The sequence below is a fragment of the Urtica dioica genome, chromosome 8, assembly GCF_054948205.1.
Source record: "Urtica dioica subsp. dioica isolate 48M chromosome 8, U.dioica_male_clone48M_v1_H2, whole genome shotgun sequence".
Taxonomy (NCBI): Eukaryota; Viridiplantae; Streptophyta; class Magnoliopsida; order Rosales; family Urticaceae; genus Urtica; species Urtica dioica.
Window position 1 is genome coordinate 2,933,923 of NC_142763.1, and position 18,351 is coordinate 2,952,273.

General features: G+C 34.3%; 1 protein-coding gene across 2 annotated transcripts; it reads right to left on the bottom strand.

Annotated features, from left to right (window-relative positions):
• Nucleotides 1-2,511: 2,511 nt before the first annotated feature.
• On the bottom strand, nucleotides 2,512-8,156 carry LOC149387277 (ATP binding microtubule motor family protein). 2 transcript variants are annotated; one of them, XM_089622020.1, is made up of 15 exons: nucleotides 8,026-8,156; nucleotides 7,476-7,593; nucleotides 6,398-6,733; nucleotides 6,060-6,149; nucleotides 5,848-5,948; nucleotides 5,615-5,728; nucleotides 5,437-5,518; nucleotides 5,291-5,358; nucleotides 5,145-5,210; nucleotides 4,931-5,055; nucleotides 4,496-4,832; nucleotides 4,287-4,388; nucleotides 3,389-4,198; nucleotides 2,983-3,293; nucleotides 2,512-2,878 (listed from the first exon to the last, which is right to left on the bottom strand). In XM_089622020.1, exons 3-15 carry the CDS (start codon nucleotides 6,615-6,617, stop codon nucleotides 2,551-2,553), a joined length of 2,754 nt encoding a protein of 917 aa, XP_089478146.1. In that variant the 5' UTR covers nucleotides 6,618-6,733; nucleotides 7,476-7,593; nucleotides 8,026-8,156; the 3' UTR covers nucleotides 2,512-2,550. The 2 variants fall into 2 exon arrangements, with proteins under 2 accessions (XP_089478146.1, XP_089478145.1); XM_089622019.1 differs by having other exon boundaries at nucleotides 4,281-4,388.
• Nucleotides 8,157-18,351: the final 10,195 nt, after the last annotated feature.

The following is an 18,351-nucleotide window of genomic DNA, read 5'->3' on the forward strand; positions in this document are numbered from 1 at the left end:
TCGTTTTGTCGTCGTTTTTTGTTTTTGTTGTTTTCAACGATTTTTGTCGTTTGTCGTATACTCTTGTTCATGTCGTTAATTTGTGTTATGTCTTTTTTTCCTTTTAACTATATGGGAAATGCACTGGATTACCTCATTTTTTTAACGGTAGACATCTATTTCTCACTCTCTTTTTTGTTTCCAAATCCATGCCTCTTTTTTGTGTAAATTTTTATGTAAAAGTGAGATATTTTTAAGAGGAAAAGATGAAAGAGGCATAAAACTCTACCAATCTCAAAGTAGAGGCAATAAATGCTATTTTCTCTAAATGATTTTCACTCTTATTCATGTCATTAATTTTGTGTTTGTTGTCATTTTTTCTTTTAACGATTTATTCGTCATTTGTCTCTTGTTTATGTCGTTAGTTTGTGTCTGTTGTCGGTACTTTAAACGATTTTCGTCGTTCATCGTTTACTCTTGTTTATGTCGTTAGCTTTTGTCTAGTTGTCATTTTTTCTTTTAACGATTTTCGTCGTTTTTCGTTTACTCTTGTTCGTATCGTTAATTTTGGTATGTTGTCGTTTTTTTACCTTATTTCGCTTATGGCCAAAGAAATGCGATCGCTGGGATTTGAACACAACACCTGTTACAGGTTTGAAGTGCATGCCATTATTAGACCACACATCACACTAGTATTTTTCTTGGTTTATTAGATATATTAGATAAAAAGTAAATTTAAAAATGTATAAAATAAATAATAAATAATAAAATTATCTATATACATTGAGAAAAAAAATGTGGCAACCTAATTATCAAATAAATATAATATGTGAGACATTTTTAATTAAACTCAAATCCAAGTCTTCTACTGATTTTGTGATCATTAAAGTTTAGGAATCCGAGATAATTAAAACGAAAAATAAGTATTTTGCCTACTTATTAAAATAATACATACTATGTATAAAATATATAGATATTATAACATTTTACAAGTTTAAAATTAAAAGATATGTGTTGTATATATTTTTAATATATGATGCAACATTATTCTGTACGATTTTCTATCGGTATGGTGGTTTTTCACATGCGCATCTCAGTTACTTTTTTCTACAATTTTTTCGTGCGATTTTTCGTAAATCACAGAGTGCAAAACGACAACGAAAACAGCAATCGAAACCTAGATATCATCGTATACCACGAACCATTGGCTTCTTTATATAAGTTAAAATTAAATAATAAAAATAAACAAAAAAGTGTCTAGTTTTTCTTTTACTTTTTTTTGTATATTAAGACTTAATAAATATATAAACGTAATGAGAAATGAGGTCCGTTAAAAAAAAAATAATAAAAAAAAATAATAAAATAATAATAATAATAATAATTTTGAAGTTGAGGAAAGGAAATTTAAAGCATCTTGATCAAATTGTGATTCATGATGTGATAGAAGCTCGGGACAAACGCAATCATCGATTGTTAATAAAACTTGTTGATTCAATAGATTACAAATACTAAATTATGAGCATCAAAGAATGGATTTCAAATTAAAGGAAAATGTCTATTACAAAATGCGGAAAAAATTGTCTACAACCTATGAACAAAAGTCTTCAAATACCAAGTCCAGAACTCTAAGGGAAAAATTAGAAAAACTAGCACAAATTTACCCCAAAAAAAAACTTCAAATGGCCGAAAGTTCCCAAAACAGCATATTTTAACCCTTCGAATTATGTAGATGTCGTCAAGAGCTTCGATTGGATATAGTATAAGCTTAACTCTAACTTCCGATGTCAATGTTATTGCTTGACAAAGTTGTAACTTGAGACTACGAATGGTATAAGCATATTTTATAAGCGATTGAATTTGAGACTACGAATAATAAAGTAGGATTATTTTTGGTAAAGAAATCACTAGAGACAAGTAGACCACTTTATGGAGATTAACTTTGTATAAATTCTTACAAAATCGTGAGAATGTATGTTCATGGCAAAAATGTACATCAATAATTATGAGTGCTGAGCTTTTATAAGGTGTGAGATACGTTTTCATTTGTACAAAATGGACAAACATGTCAAAAACTGTGTGAGGTAGGAAAGTTGACATATTTTCACGTTATAAGGTTCAAATTGAGTCGAGTTTTCTATTGAAGTCGAATCAATTTCATCGACAATCTTTAGAAAATATGACTTCATGCCATATCATCTTGGCTAAACACTGCAACTATCCTTGGTGACAAACTAGGTCTTAAACATTAAAGTTCATGTGTTCAGGGAATGTACTTTTTATAAGCTAGATCTGATATACAGAATAAAACCTTTGCATAATCTTAGAATCACTACAAATTAAGACAGACCAGATAACAATGAAAAAAAAAAAAAAAAACACACACACACACACGCGTATACAGCACAAGCCAAAGACCCTAACTTGCTGTGACCAAGACTACTAATCAATCAGTTGACACCGGTTAGAGGAAACAAAATAGTAACCATAATAATGAGACATTGAACTCCCTAAACAAAAGTCAAAGTCAAAGTCAAAGTCAAAGTCAAAGTCAAAGTCAAAAGTCAACCCAGGCTAGAGAAGAAGAGAAGAGGCCTTGCTGGTTCTCCAGCCGAAGGAGGAGCGGCGTTTTGGGGCGGGAGCGAAGCTGAGGCCAAACATCTCTCTGAGAGCGCGTCCCTGGTCCGAGAACCGCACGAGCTTCGCGACTATGGCAGCGCTCTCTCTCGCGTGCCTCAGATCGCCCGAGTCGCTCCACAGCCGCTTCGCCAGCTGTAACCTCCGGCGCTTTGAGCCGAGCTCGACCCCCCATTGCTGAAACAGCCTCTTCCTCGCCTCATCCGAAAGCCGCTTCTGCATCAGCTTCCCCAAAACCTCTCTCTCCCGCCTCAGAGCCTTCATGCTGTACATACATTGGAAACTTGAGAGACGATCTCTAGCACAGGCTTTGGCTTCATTGCTATTCAAAGTACTAAACATCTTAGCATTTTTTTTTTTTTTGGGTACCTTGCAGCGACCGTGGGAATACGGCTATCTCCGGTAGCTTGATTACCGCTAGTGTAGGTTTCCTTGAGGAAAGAAAGTCTCCTGAGTTCAACCTCCATGTAGATGGAATCCGACGGGTCGCCTTTGAAGAGCAAGAAGAAGTAAGTTCGGTGGACTAGCGAGACGTGGCAGGTTTGCCAAAGTTCCAGAATCTCCCTCTGCTGTCTCTCGAATTCCATAGGCCAATCCTGAGGAGTTTCCAGAATCGTGTCGATTCCCATCTCTTTCACACTCTTTCTGTACTTCTCGCCATTCGGTCCCGTCTCTTGGACCTAATACACACACACACACACAAAATTAAAATTAGGAGATTAGAAAATATTGTGTAAGATATATAGATAAAAACGGGTTTACGAAATCTTCATACTTTGGCCATTTCTTTCAGTCCTGCGACAAAAGTGTGGAGGCTCGTGACATCCTCTTCCCCGGTCTTGGAGGCACTTCCAAAAGAAGATTCGGAATCATTTCTTGACAACTGCGTTGAATCTAAGTTCAGAGGAGGAAACTTCCTCCCAAATCCCTCTGGTCTTCCGGGAAATCCTTTCTCAAACCCGCTACTCGGGGTTCTCTCAGCTCTATTATCTGGAGAAGACAAGCCAGACATCAGATTGGCTCTGCAACTCCAGCTTCTAGCTAGACTTGAGCTCTTAGAGCCATCTGGGTATGGGCTGGCAAGACAGTCCAGTCTTTGCGCCAACACGTTGTATGCAAATCCATTCGGTGTCTCGTTGCCTGTTCTATCTCTGTTCGTCGAGTTTGCTTGACCAGTAGTAATGTCCATACTCTGAGACAATGCCAAACCTTCACTGACAACGCTTGATAATACAACGTTATCGGAATCATCGTGCCTACTTGATTCTTCCATTTCGATACACTGAACTTCCTTACAGTAGTCATCATCCGTGTCCAGCACCATGTTATCTCGATTCCGGCTAGAACGCGATTCGATGAAGTTCTTGCGGGTTGAACGAGGTGAGGACGTACCGTCGGACAGATAATCATCGTTTGGATTTTCCTGAACCTGGGACACCTCGTCGTTGTCTCTATCGCCATAGTGTGGGTTGTTGTAACTCCTGATACCAATTGAACTAGGATCAACCACACCTGATGATTCCGATAATACTGAACCATCATCTTCCCATGCATTCCCTTTAAGGGATTTCTTCTGATCTTTATCCTAAAATATGACAAGCGTGCATCAAAATTAGTATAAAAAAAATTATGATATTTTACTTGAAGCAAACAATAAGGGTACTAACCCATACTTTTCTTGAAGTTTGATCACTGCCAACCATCTGCAGTAAATCCTGCACTCGCGATTGAGCTAAATCCCTCTGCTTGGTAAGTTCTCGAATTTCCTTTGCCATCTGCGATTTCAGACATAGAGGAATATTTTTACTCTCGAGTATAAAGAAAAAAAGACTACTAACGGTAAAAGAAATAAAATTTGCGGTGATACTCTTCTTAAGCCGACCTTTTCAATCTGAAGATCTTTCTTTCTAAGTAAGGCTGCATAATCAGGAGCTGCAGAGACAGGTACAGGTGTTCTCAGTTCACTTTCCAGTCTAGCCAGCTCTTTTTGCAAATGCTTAACCAATGCCTTGTCAGACATGACTACATTGACCTGTGCTTTTGTCGTCACTTCTTTCGCACAACATGCAAACAGAAGAGTGTTTCTAGTTTGCTCAACATGGGTTCTTGCAGGGCTCAAAGTGCAAACGATGGCAGTTCTAGCATTTCCACCCAGTGAAGGCTGTAGAATTCGTGTCAGCTTGGAATCTCTGTAATTGATATGTCCGTGTCTTCCTTTACTGCATTACATCGGATAGTAGCAGAATATCAGTGAAGCTCAAGTCCTTGTATGATAATTTGGCAAAGGAGGTCAGTTAGTTCAAGAAAAAGGGTTTACCTTAGTTTGCGAATAACTGTCCCCAGAGTTAGTAGACTACGGTTTATGTGGCACCCCTCTTTTAGCCTTGTGCCAGCTGATAATGCTTGAGACGCGCGTTCACTTCCAGCTAAATCGATAAAACTCTGTAATACGGATACATAATATCAGTTATTATTAAAACTCTGAATCTGTTGAGCATAAGTATAATGCAGAAAATAACGTTCATCTTTACCACACTAGCTGCAAGTGTAGTTGAATTATCCTTGCCCAAGAATTCACGAGCAGAACTTTCAATCGACTGCAGTGAGATAATTTCAAGAGTTAGATGAAAAAAGTCGCTACAACTGTCTGCAGATAAGTATGGAGTGAAGACCATACCAATCTAATAATTTGATGTGATCTTGAGCTTTTCTCGTTCAATGAGGTCTCTCCAATCTGTCGTTGAGCTGGAATAGTACACATAATTTAGTAAAACAAACACAGCGGATAATGTAAAAGAGCAATAATTTCCAAAACTGCCTAACCTTCACAAATTGAAAGAAGCTCTGCTAAATGATTCCAGTCTCTGAGAGTTTCCTCCGTGAGTTTCTCCACAATAGTACCCCTCTGATGATAAGAAACAAAAAAATATGCTTGATTTAATCATAAAGATCTCTCACAAACTCAATCTAAAATACAAGTATGGACAGAGAGACCACCCACATCTGGATCATCGAGCAGCCTAAGAGGAGTATTATCTGTGCCAAGAAGGTCTCTGACAACTTCATTATATATCTCAATAGCCGAGAACTTGACAACAAATGCTCTCTCTTCGTGCTGTAACATTTCAATAATAATAATAGCCACGCAGTTTATGAGAAGGAAAGTTGAAACACCTATCACAGAGACATGATTAATATAAAAATTCAAATCCAACATGAGAGATGACTTCTTACCTTATGAACGTAGTCAAATATCTCTGCCGCTGTATACTCGGTTATACCATTCATGGTATATGTTTTACCACTGCTCGTTTGTCCATATGCAAAAATACTCGCTGGAAAATGATAAAGTTGTCACGAAAGCTCATATATGGGTGTTACTATGTAACCACGGAAGAAGAAAAAGAAGAAACAAGCAATAACCATAATATCATCATCATACTTACAATTGATACCATTAACAACTGAGAGAGCGATTTCTCTAGCTCCTTCTTCGTACACTTGTCGCGTAGAGCAGTCACCTCGAAATACTTTATCTATAGAACGCCAGTTTATATATTATTATCAGTATACTATATGTAAACATGCAAACAATACAACTGCAAATAGAAACCAGTTTAGATGTTTTGCGAACACTAGCTAGAATTACAGAAAATATTTGCAGTCACATTAATTGCAAATAAGGTATTCTAAAAGAAACCAGAGTCGCCTTTAGGAATTTCATTTTTTTCATTTCAGAGTATCAAGAAGATTTCCAGATATTACCAATAATACCATTACTTACCAAAACTGTAAGCACTTGGAAACGTAGAACCCTCTCTGAGGGTATTTCTGTACAGGATGGTGGTATCGTTAATGCATTCCCAGTCAGAGACTTCGTTCGAAGCGAATTCTTTCTCACTCAAAGGTCTCAATCTCACCAACACGAGAATCTTCTCCGTGGTCGCTCCTAGTCCTTGCATCTTCTCCCACTTCACAAGCTCTTCGCCGCTAATCGCTCCCATTATCGACCTCTATCCAAGTATGAAATGAATATATACTCACGGTTACTCTTGAAGATCTAATTCAGGACCGTTGAACTTGCCAAAATGAATCAAAGACATTCACTAGCATGGATGATCTGCAACAAGAGACAAATCATGGAAATTAGGCAAGGAGGCCAGAAAAAAGAAAGTGTTAATTAACGGGTCAAATCAGTAACAACAGGCTAACCACATACTTAATCTAACAACTTCCCACCCAACCTTTCCTTTTCAAAAAGACATTCCATAAATCAGCTATTCATACAAAAGCTCAAATCATTTTTGGGTATTGTTTCCTCTCCAACCACCGCCCAAAAAGATATTAATAACCTTAAAAAAATATTACTAATAATTATAACATAAGTACACGTTTGTTATAAATTTACAATTAAATGATTCAGCACTTAGCCTTAGAAACCAAGCGTCATAATATATAATTTGAAGGAAGAAAAAAAAAATTAAAAAAAAAATCTCTTTCTGCTTTTGCTTCAACTGTTACCAATTTCATCATCAGATCAGGAACAGAAAATTTCCTTAGTGGTCACCCACTACCATGCTTGACGACGAAGTAATAGAATATCATTTATTCAACAGCAAAAACATATTTTGGAGCTTTTCGGTGTGATAATCGGTCCCAACCTACTCTACCATCGCTATCTTCTCAACTCATCTTCACTCTCACACAAGAACACACATACATTATCTTCTATTTCTATTAAATAAAAACTCAGAGTCGAAACACAAAAATTACCAGCTAATCGTTTGTCATTTTCGCTGAAACCGCTATAGATGTAAGACATATTTGCAATGTATAAAAAAAAAAAAAAAAAGGGAACCCACCAGGAATTTCTTCCCAAAACGGCGTCGCTTAAACGGCGAGTCTGTCTGAAACTTTTAACTCACCTTTCTTCTTCTTCTTCTTCTTCTTCTTCTTCTTCTTCTTCTTCAGCTCTGTGCCCTGAAACGTCAAAAAAAAAGAGACATATATAGAGCTATTTTTATTAACACTTCAGATATTAAATTCAACAGCGATTCTCACGCATTTGAACGTTGCTGCTCAATGAAGGAAAAAAAAACGATTTCTCAACGGGTAATTACTCATAAAGAAACCTAGATTTTTCACAGAGAAAACGAAACACATTTATCACAGACTAATGCACATTAAATCACTTTTGATTCTTAACAAATTTCAAACAATGTACTTCATTTCAAAACTTAATTAGCTATAGTTTACTGTCACTGACAAGAAACCCTAAATAGAAACAGTAAACCATAGCTTACGAGAGAAGCAAACGAAATCCTTTAAAGCTAAAATAAAAATTAATGAAAAAAAAGGAAGAGAGAGCTTCGATGAAACAGTGAAACTCACAGACGAGACTCTCTTTCTTACCTCTCTCCAAAAAAAAAAAAAAAATTCCTCTCTTTCTCTCTCTAACGGGACGTGGAAGGAGAAGAACCAGACCAAAGAGGTCCTTTGCAAATCTGGTGGCGTCAAAATGTCGTCGAAGTTTCCGAAGAAGAAGAAGGTGAAAAACTGTATATGTGAGGTTACGATTTTACCCTCGCTTCTGTACGGAAACCCGGGACTAAGTCACGTGGAAAAAGGGCAAATAATAAATTTGGATCAGACGTGGGATACTCGATTAGGCCGCGTGGAGGTTGTGCACCTGTCGGGTAGTTCGAGAGGTTATAGCCGTTGGATTGCCGAAACGACCGTCGGATTGGACGATTAGATTAGGATCGAACGGCCCAGAGTCTGAACGTGTCTGGTTAGGTGTAGGACTTTTACCGTGGACTGCGGTCCAAGTATTAAATATACATTATTATTATTATAATGGTATTTATAATTTTCATATTAGATAATAACGATTTTTTTAATTATTTTTGTATATATGTATGCATTTGTATTTTTCTTTTTTTTTGTTTCAATACTTGCATTGCGTTGCATGTGATTCATTTCACGAATGATCATGAGAGTATCATAGATTCGTAGATAGATTAATAAGTAATATATATTACACGTAGTCAAATACACAAAATTGGAAAGGTTCTTCTTCTCTTCTATTTATTTAATTATATTTTTGTTGCAAACCACACTCTGATTAATCAAAGACAAAGGATGAGCCTTTTATAAAAAAAAAAATGTGTTTTAGATCTTCAATATACGACAAATTTCCACCCCAAAGATTTAGTTTAGGTGACAAAACCTCTTGTCTTGTGAACAAAAATGATGCGAGATGACGATGGTTCAATCTAAAAAAATGCGATATTGACGTTTGAATGATATATTTTGCATTTAAATATTTAATGCAATTGATTATATGATATATGATGTAAAATTGAATTATTAAAAAAATAAAAATAAAAAAATTTCAAGTATAAGTCAATCGTGGCATCTTGCCATAAAAATTTAAGAAGAATAAAAAAAACAATCCCATGTTTGATAATTCAATTTGTTTACCAAATAATATGTTTTTCTTTTTCATTCTTAGGAATAATACTCCGTTATTGAGCGAGCGAGTGAAAGTGGAGCATGTAAAGCAAAAAAGTAAAATAAATAAATAAAGTAAGAACTACAGGTCTTTAGTCTGTTTGTGCTTGGCAGCCTTAGAGTTTAGTCTTTTACTATAACGATTATGGTTTATTTATTTTTATGAGACTAGTCCTTTTTAATATTGAAGAAGTTGAACTTTTGTTTTAAAATTAGTTCATTAGATCCAATAAAGAAAATTAATTCAATGTCAATACATTATTGAATTTATAATAAGATCAACTCTAACTCGCATCATTTTGATGTTGGGATTTGGTGTTTTGGTTTCGGATATTGCTCTAACTCAAACCCACACAATTTTTTTATTTTTATTGTATAAAAATTACATAATTTGAAATTTTGTTTAAATTGTATTAAAAGTTTAAATTACATAATTAAAAGTTTTTTTAATAGTTAAAAATACTAACATGACAATTATCATTTATACATTATCAATTTTATCCATAATTATTCTAACGGTGTATGCTCTATAGCCAACGTTTAACAATTTTATTTTTAAAATCGCTAATTTAATTTGATAGCGATGCTTTAAAAAAGATGGCTTTCATATCCCATAATTTAAGAGTTATTTGCTATTTATTTCTCTTATTGGCTGTTCACATTCGGTTTCTAACGAGGCTCGGTCCTCATATCAAGTTTTTAGCAGAGACCTCATCTATGGATTGTTGTGGTGCAGTGCACTGATTTTATTTTCTCTGGTCGTGTTTTTTATTGATGACATCATCACATTTGGTCTCATGTGCGATCATAAAGTATGGTCCTAGATGAAGCACGTGAGATATTAAATTTTAATTGGACACGATATATATGCAAAACAAAATCTGATCTAGCACTAAAATTTATACATGTAAACCTACAAAATCTAAACTAACAAATTGATTCAAGGTTAAATCGAGTTTTAATTATAAGACCATTTACGGATTAAATTGTGTTTGTGCTATATTATATGGAATTTTCACTTCCGTTAAATTGTTTGATTAGATTTGGTAATTGCAAAATTACAAAAATTGACTTTTGAGTTTTGACAAGGTTTTGGACAAAAATAATCTTATTTTTATTTTAAATAATGAGTAGTCACCATAATACGTATTGGATTTTATTGTAACTCATGAGATATAAAATTTAAAAAATATATTTAAAGGGCAAACTCCAGAATCAATTGTTGTTACCCTTAAACACTATCAGCTAAAATTCAAGTCTAACCAATTGCCTAATATTAATATTTTAGTGGGTTATAACTTATTATATTATGTTATATAAAGTTAAGAATAAAATCCTTAATATAATTAATTTATTATTTTATTAGAGAACTGTTACTAAGTATATTAATATAGTTAGACTAAAATGACATCCTCTAATAATTTTGCATAAAATTATTATTGTGTGTCAAAAACAAAAGTACTAATCATGACCCCACAAAATCATGCCCAAAGGCCCCAAAGTACTTTAGGTATAGAGCTGATATAAAAGTCAAGTTTATCTCACTAGCTCAGTTCTTATTATTTGTGCGTTCCACGCATTTAAAACAAAAATTAAAATAAAAAAGAAAACACTTCCAAGAATAATTACTCTAGTAGTCAAGTGCAAGTAAAGTTGATAATGAAACTAAATTATTTGTATCTTTTTTAAGGTACACGAAAATTAATTTTATTGCTGCAATGAGATGCTGAAATAATATAGAGTTTAATTAAGTAACCAGCAGGGCAGCAAGTACATCTTAATTAGAAAAGCTCAAAATTTAATTTATGATCCATTTTCTCGTCAGTTACCTTATTTAACAATTCTCGTCAATTTCAATTAAGATGTATGAATTTATCTCCGTTGCAAATTTTTGTATCCATTTTTCATCAATATCATCGATAATACTATTATCAATAATACAATTCGTTCTAAAAAAAGGCGTATTTTAAAGTTACCTATTTTAATTTATATTCACACTCAATGATTATTCCTTAAAAGAAAAAAATACAACGTTAACACTACACTTGATAATGAAACTAAATTATTTGTATCTTTTTTAAGGTACACGAAAATTAATTTTATTGCTGCAATGAGATGCTGAAATAATATAGAGTTTAATTAAGTAACCAGCAGGGCAGCAAGTACATCTTAATTAGAAAAGCTCAAAATTTAATTTATGATCCATTTTCTCGTCAGTTACCTTATTTAACAATTCTCGTCAATTTCAATTAAGATGTATGAATTTATCTCCGTTGCAAATTTTTGTATCCATTTTTCATCAATATCATCGATAATACTATTATCAATAATACAATTCGTTCTAAAAAAAGGCGTATTTTAAAGTTACCTATTTTAATTTATATTCACACTCAATGATTATTCCTTAAAAGAAAAAAATACAACGTTAACACTACACAATGTATATTCATTTTATCATAGTGATTGATCTTTTCGTACTCATGCGTGGTTTAATTGTTCATTATTAAAAAAAAAATTGAAAACTTTAATACCGATAATTAATCAAATTTAAAGTTAATGAGAGTTCTGCGCATTTTTAACAAAGTTTGATAGCGATGAGTGAGAGCTTTAAAGTTTTATAAATAAACAATATCTATTATTTGTCTAAAAAATATATTGTTAGTTTGAGCAAAAGCCCTATTAATTTAAAGCGAAATTTACCCCAAACCATATAAACATATCTTCATCTTATATTAAATATTATTTCATTATCATACATCAGTAAAAAAAAATTATATTAGTCTCCTAAAAAAAGTTATATATATATATATATATGAAATACAAACAAAAGCTGTCAAAAGGAAATGAACGCATGAAAAATCATAAAAAGAAGAGAATCGATTCCAATAGAAAGCAAAAGGAAAGAATGCCAGAATAAAGAAGATCAATAAAAATTAAAAAGCAGTTGAGTTCTCTAGCTTCGGTTCTATTAAATAACTAACTAAATAATCACATTATTCTTAAAAAAAAAAAAAAAACATTGAGAATTACTTGCAAAATGTCGAGTATGCCGTCAATGTTACTATAATGTTTGATTCTCGCTCCTTTAAATTGCCAAAATTATAAATTAAAATACGTACCAAACATAAGCGAGTAATTGTAATTTATATAATATATGGTCCACACACGCATATCCGGGAAATCTAAACTTTCTTCAGATTGATTAATGTCATATGTATTTTTGTCAAATATAAATGTCCTCACAACTCAAATTCTTATTACAAAAATCGACAAACAAAAATAATTATTCAACATAATATTAAAAGAACTTATAGCTCCCATATTACTTAAAGATAAACGTGAACAAGGCAACAAGCTTATCCTCGTCTGATCTTTGGAAACCCAAATGTCTCAGTTAATTAATGGTCTATTAATAAGAATTTCAGATAGATTATCCTTTCAAGCGACGAATTTCAAGCTTTTTGTTTGAAGTCTTTGTTTTTATTTAAAGCACACGTGTACTTAATGATTCTAGCAAACCTGATTAAACCAATTTCAATAAAATAAAATTGCATCGTTTGGCATAGCTTTGTTTTTAAAAAAAATATTTTTAGGTTTAGTTTTTGAAAAAAAACTGTTTTTTTTTTTAAACCAACAGGTGTTTGGTAAACTGTTTATAAAAGTTTTTTTTTACCGACAGGTGTTTGGTAAACTGTTTATAAAACAGTTGTTGCTGGTAACAAAAACTGATTTAGCGTTTGGTAAAATAAATATATTATAGTAAAAAGACTAAAATAAACATGTTCTTAAAAACACTTTTTCCAAAAGTTTCATCCTTGTTTTTCCTTAATCTCAACAAAACGCAGTTAATATATTTAATGACCTTTTAACGTTAGAAAGAGATAAAAGTGATTTAATAATAAAAAAAAAAAAAGATAAGTAACTTATAATCTACAAAATTGCATTAAACATTTCAAAGACATTAAATAAAATAAAAATATAGTAACCAAAAAATAACATCACGATTAAACTTGGTTCTATGGGAAAGAGTGAAGTATGAACTAGTTTGGGATTTGATAAGAAAAAAAGTTTTCAACCACCTTCTCTCTCCCCTTTCCGAAACTAGGGTTTTAGAAACCCTTTCTCTTCTCAGCCGCCGCCCACTCCCCCCAGACAACGGCCATCGCCCTCGTTTAACGGCGGCAAGGCTAAGTCTTGGGGGGAGGCATGTTTAATCTCTAGCCGATTTGCTACATCTTTTCTTTTCTTTTGTTTTTTCTGCTTTCCTTCCCCACGCCCCGGTCTGCAAATCCGGCGGGGTCCTTCTCCGGCGGTTTACCTAAACTCCGAGTTGTGCCGTCTCTTCCCTTGGACGTTCGGTTTTTTGCTGTTGGTGTTGGTCTTTTCAGGTGGCGTGGTGCAGCTCGATGTCGCCCCAGCCTCAGGCGACCCTCGACGCTCCCTCAGACCCGGCCATCCCCGATCTATCACTCATCACCGACGTGGCTGCTAATCTCTGACGCTCCTCGATGAAGCGCTCCGTCAAAGCCCATCCTCGGTCTTGGCTTCAGTCCTCACAGGGTGATACCTTTTCAGATCGACGCCCCTCGTCGATCCCGGTCTTAACATCTTTATCCGGTGAGGTCGAACAAAGTCTAGATGAGCGCTACTTTTCTCTCATGTGGCCCGGCCTCGCGTCGTCGACACTGTTTTGGTTGGAGAGTGGTAGTTGTGGCTCGTCGACGTTCGCGACGCGGCCGTGCTCGCTGCAGATCTTGGGTGCGGGTGTTCGCCTTGTTTTAGTTTGCTTCAGTTTTAGTTTTTTAGTTTGTTCTTTTGATGTTGGCATGGACCTATCATTTTCTTGCTTTGCTTTGTTTTGTGTTGGACTCGGATTAGCCGTAGTTCTCTCTCCCGTAGTGGATTTCCTGTTAGGTTTTTATCTATGCAGGTTGAAGAGCCACCCTATTCGTGGTTATCGGACCAAGTTTGGTTGGATTTTTCCATCACCATTCTTTGGGTTTTTTAACGAGCCTCTTGTGTGATCTATTGGTGCTTGTAATTCTTCCCGTTGTCGGAAGTTTGCACATATCGTGCTTTTACCGGAAGTTAGTGTTAGATTCACATCGACTTAGGTCTTGGTAATCCATGTACTAAGGTGTTATTCTCCTGTATTGATGGAGTTTTTTTACCTAATTTTAATGGAAATTCCGTACTATTAAAAAAAAAACAAACTTGGTTCTATGGAATATCATGAAAATTTATTATGACTTTATAGAATCTTGGGATCAATCAAAACAAAATGTTCCGTTCTGAACACGGAATTCTAGCTAAATCGGAATAGAACACTCCAATAGATTAGTTCCAATTCTATTCATGAAGAAAAAGAACATAATAAAAATTAAAACTATAATATACTCTGATACTCATATAAAAAATTAAAATATATTTTTCCAAATTGAATATCTATTTCGAGAACAATAATGCATCAAAATTCCGGTAATGTTATTCTGGTATTTTCACAACGAATGTCTGAAGGCCCAGGTTTATTGGATGTTGATATTTTGTTTAAATTGGATTCGACTTTCGAGTGGGTAATTAGACGTACTAATCCGATTATTAGTTATCCAATCTATCACTAGTATGTGTACTTTTTTTAGTTGATATGGTAGAGTAGTTGGTCACGTGCCGCGATCGGTGGCATGATTTTCGGCTCCAAATGAAGTGGATTATTTAGCTAGACTCTAAATTGATCGAACCATATGAGAAACATAAATTAGAGAAAAAGTCTTTTGCTTTTTAGAAATTGCACGCGTGCCATGATTATTGACTCTGTTTGGCTTAATTTTGCTTAAAAAGCATATTAATGTTTGATAAATTATTCTAAAATAGTTGTAGTTATTAGCCAAAACATATTTAGTGTTTGATAAAATATATATTAATATTTGTAAGTAACAATTATTTATATAAAATATAATCAATAATAATAAGATATTTTTCAATATATAAAAAATATAATAAAGTCGATGTCTATATATTGTAAAAAATAACTTATAATTTTTTGTCATATAAAAAAAAGAAAAATTATTTGATAAAATAATATAAAAATAATTAGAATTAAAAATTAAAATAATAGAATAAATGAATTAGGAAATAAGGTAAAAGTCAAAACCAAAAACTACGTACAAAAATTTCAAAATATAAATTTTAGATTTTTAGTTAAAATATTCAAAAATATTTTTTAATTTTTGTTTTTTTTGTTTTTACCAAACACTTCAATATAATTCAACTTTTAGAAAAAGCTAAAAACAGGCTTAATAAACTATGTCAAACACAAGCAACACAATCATTATATGAGATCATGATGAATAAGACTGTCACACTTCCATTAGGTCTTTTAATAAATCAAAGCAATATATAATAACCATGGCTCACTATTTTTATTTTTATTTTTTGCTTAAATAATCATGTCTCACTGAAGTTTTAATATTTATTTGGCTTCACTTGCCAAGTTATCGAATAATTCGAATATTTATTTAAAAAATCAATCAAATGTATATTAGATATATATTCAATATAAATATTGACTTCAATTACCACGTCATCAAAATAAATAATTTTTCATTATTAATTAATTTTTTACTAAAATATAATTTGTAAGTTTCATGGTTATAATTATTACGACTAGTTTAATATAGCTTTATTGATTAGTTAATTAAATAAGCTTCTAGAAGTCTTGTAAGGGTAAAATGATTATCCTTGTTTTCAGAATTTCTATAAAATGGTTCTCACTCATTTTATAACTCAGATAAAAACTGTGAGATTAGACAATACACCAGAATTGTCCTTCCATTAATTTTTCCAATCTAAAGGCATTAGTTTCACTTACTCATGTGTTGAAACTTTGAAACAAAATTCCTTAGTCGAGTGAAAGCATCAACACATCCTTAACGTTGCACAAGCTCTTCTTTTCGAGACCAGTGTACCACTCAGGTGTTGGGGAGATTGTGTCCCACGACAATTTATTTAATTAATCGAACACCATCTCCAATTTTGCAAAATAAAACCCCTTTTGAGCTATCATAACCTCATCTCCGTGTTTTTGGATGTCTTTGTTGTGCTTCTACTCTTCATAATCACAAGACCAAATTCAATCCTAGATCTAGAGCATGTGTTTTTATGGACTATCCCGGTGCGTACAAAGGGTACAAACTTCTTGACATTGAATGTCATTCCATTCATATCACACGTAATGTTGTTTTTCATGAGAGTATTTTTTTGGCAATAACATTTCTATTTTTTTTTTTAATATTATTGTTGTTTATGTTTGTAATTGGTTTGATGTTGTGTTCATTGTATCGAATTTAAACTATATATTTAAATGAGATCGAGTGTTTTTTGGGCTTATTGATTTAATGGTTGGGTGACATAATCATGATAAATTTTCGAGTTTTTATATGGGAAAACTAAAAAAACTAATATCCTTAATTTATTAAATGTTATATAATTAATTTGAGGTTAATTTATGTTAATCGCGTTTTTGGATTAACACTAAGAACCGTGCGTGGTTCGATCTAGGGCCGGACCCTATGACCGCACGTAAGTTGAGTTTGGTGAAGTTCTTTTCTTCTCGTCGTGTTTGTGTTATTCGGATCTTCGGGTTTCCGAGTCCTTGAGTTTTCGGATCTTGGGATCTTTCGTGTTCTTCGTTGAGTTCTTGAGTCTTTGCTTCTTTGAGTCTTCAACCCTTTGAATCTTCCATGTTTTCATGTTTCTCACGTGTTCGTGTTCATCGTGTTCTTCGGATCTTCGAGTGTCCGAGTCTTCGGATCTTCGATTATTCGGGTCTTTGGATCTTCCACGTTCTTCGTCGGATCTTCGAATCCTTGCACATTCACCTAACCATGAGAAAATGCGAATCTAGATGGACGTGAGGGTTTTCCCTCGGCTCGCGCTCCGACGCTCAACATTAGTCGTGTTGTATTGTGTTTTTGGTGAACGATTTGTACTCGTCTCTATGTTTTCTAGAGAGAGAAAGAGTTGTAGTGTGATTTTTGTAGAGTTTTGACAAGTTGAGAAAAACTTACCTTGTGTTGTGAATGGATGAGGTATTTATAGGAGCCAAGAGGTTTGGTGGAGATGGCCGGGTGGTCTTGGCCGAGTGGAGACGATCGGGTGAAGACGACCGAGTGGTCTTGGCCGAGTGAACACGACCGACTGAAAACGATCGGGTGGTCTTGGCTGAGTGAAACGACCGGGTGGTCTTTGGCCAAGTGAAGATGATCGGGTGATATTGGCCGAGTGAAGATGACCGGGTGGTCTTGGCCGAGTGAAGATGACTGGGTGAACTTGGCGGGGTGGTCTTCTTTTTTGGCCGACCGGGTGGTCTTCTTTTTTGGCCGACCGGGTGGTCATTTTCTTTGGCTGACCGGGTGGTCATTTTTGTGGCTTTGTCTTGAAGATTTTTCAAGAAGTCTAATTTGAAAACATTCTTTGAGAGTCTCTTTTGAAAGACATTTTATGAGTGTTGACTCGGAGCTTGACGCGTGAATTTACTCGTGGGCTTGAGCCTTGTGTATGAGCTTGATATGTCGTTTTTTTGCTCTCGGGGTGTTATTTACACCATGTGAAAAATAACGGCATAACAATTTATATTATTTGACTTAGCTAATTTTTGCCAATTTGTTAAAAATACATTAATGGCTAGTTGGCTAGAGGACAGTTATTAATTTATTTTTTTGTTAAACTAAATGTTAATGCGATTTCTCGGATAACATTTACGGGACACGTGTCGGGGTGCGAGCTTGCGACGTGTCTCGATATTTTGTTGTCAGGGTCACGTTTCCTCGGCTCTCAAGAGGATTTGTGTTTTTTGAGGAGCGAGTAGGGTGAATGGGGGGTGTGACCGTGCTCTTCGTGAGCTGCCTACGTACCCGCTTTGCGGGATCAGGTCATGACGTAGTTCAGGGCGAGTGTGTTTGCTATGTGAGTGGATTCTTGGATTTTTGTTTTTCTTCCTCCCGTCGAGAGGTGGCTCTCGGTCTTTGTTTATGATCCGGGATAATTTTGAAGTTGGGAGAGTATTTGGCTGAGAGAATGACTTGAGAGTCGAGAGAGGATTTTGAGTCGAGAGAATGACTTGAGAGTCGAGAGAGGATTTTGAGTCGAGAGAGGATTTTGAGTCGAGAGAATGACTTGAGAGTGAATTGAGTTTTGAGTTGAGAATGAATGAACTATTTATAGGAA

What these genes read in the sequence shown, in the direction of transcription:
- LOC149387277 (XM_089622019.1), bottom strand. Translation starts at nt 6,617, where the DNA reads ATGGGAGCGATTAGCGGCGAAGAGCTTGTGAAGTGGGAGAAGATGCAA. An exon ending in TATTTGACTACGTTCATAAG is followed by an intron (nt 5,729 to 5,847) that starts GTAAGAAGTCAT and finishes GAAATGTTACAG; the next exon opens with CACGAAGAGAGAGCATTTGT. An exon ending in GGCTGCTCGATGATCCAGAT is followed by an intron (nt 5,519 to 5,614) that starts GTGGGTGGTCTC and finishes TCTTATCATCAG; the next exon opens with AGGGGTACTATTGTGGAGAA.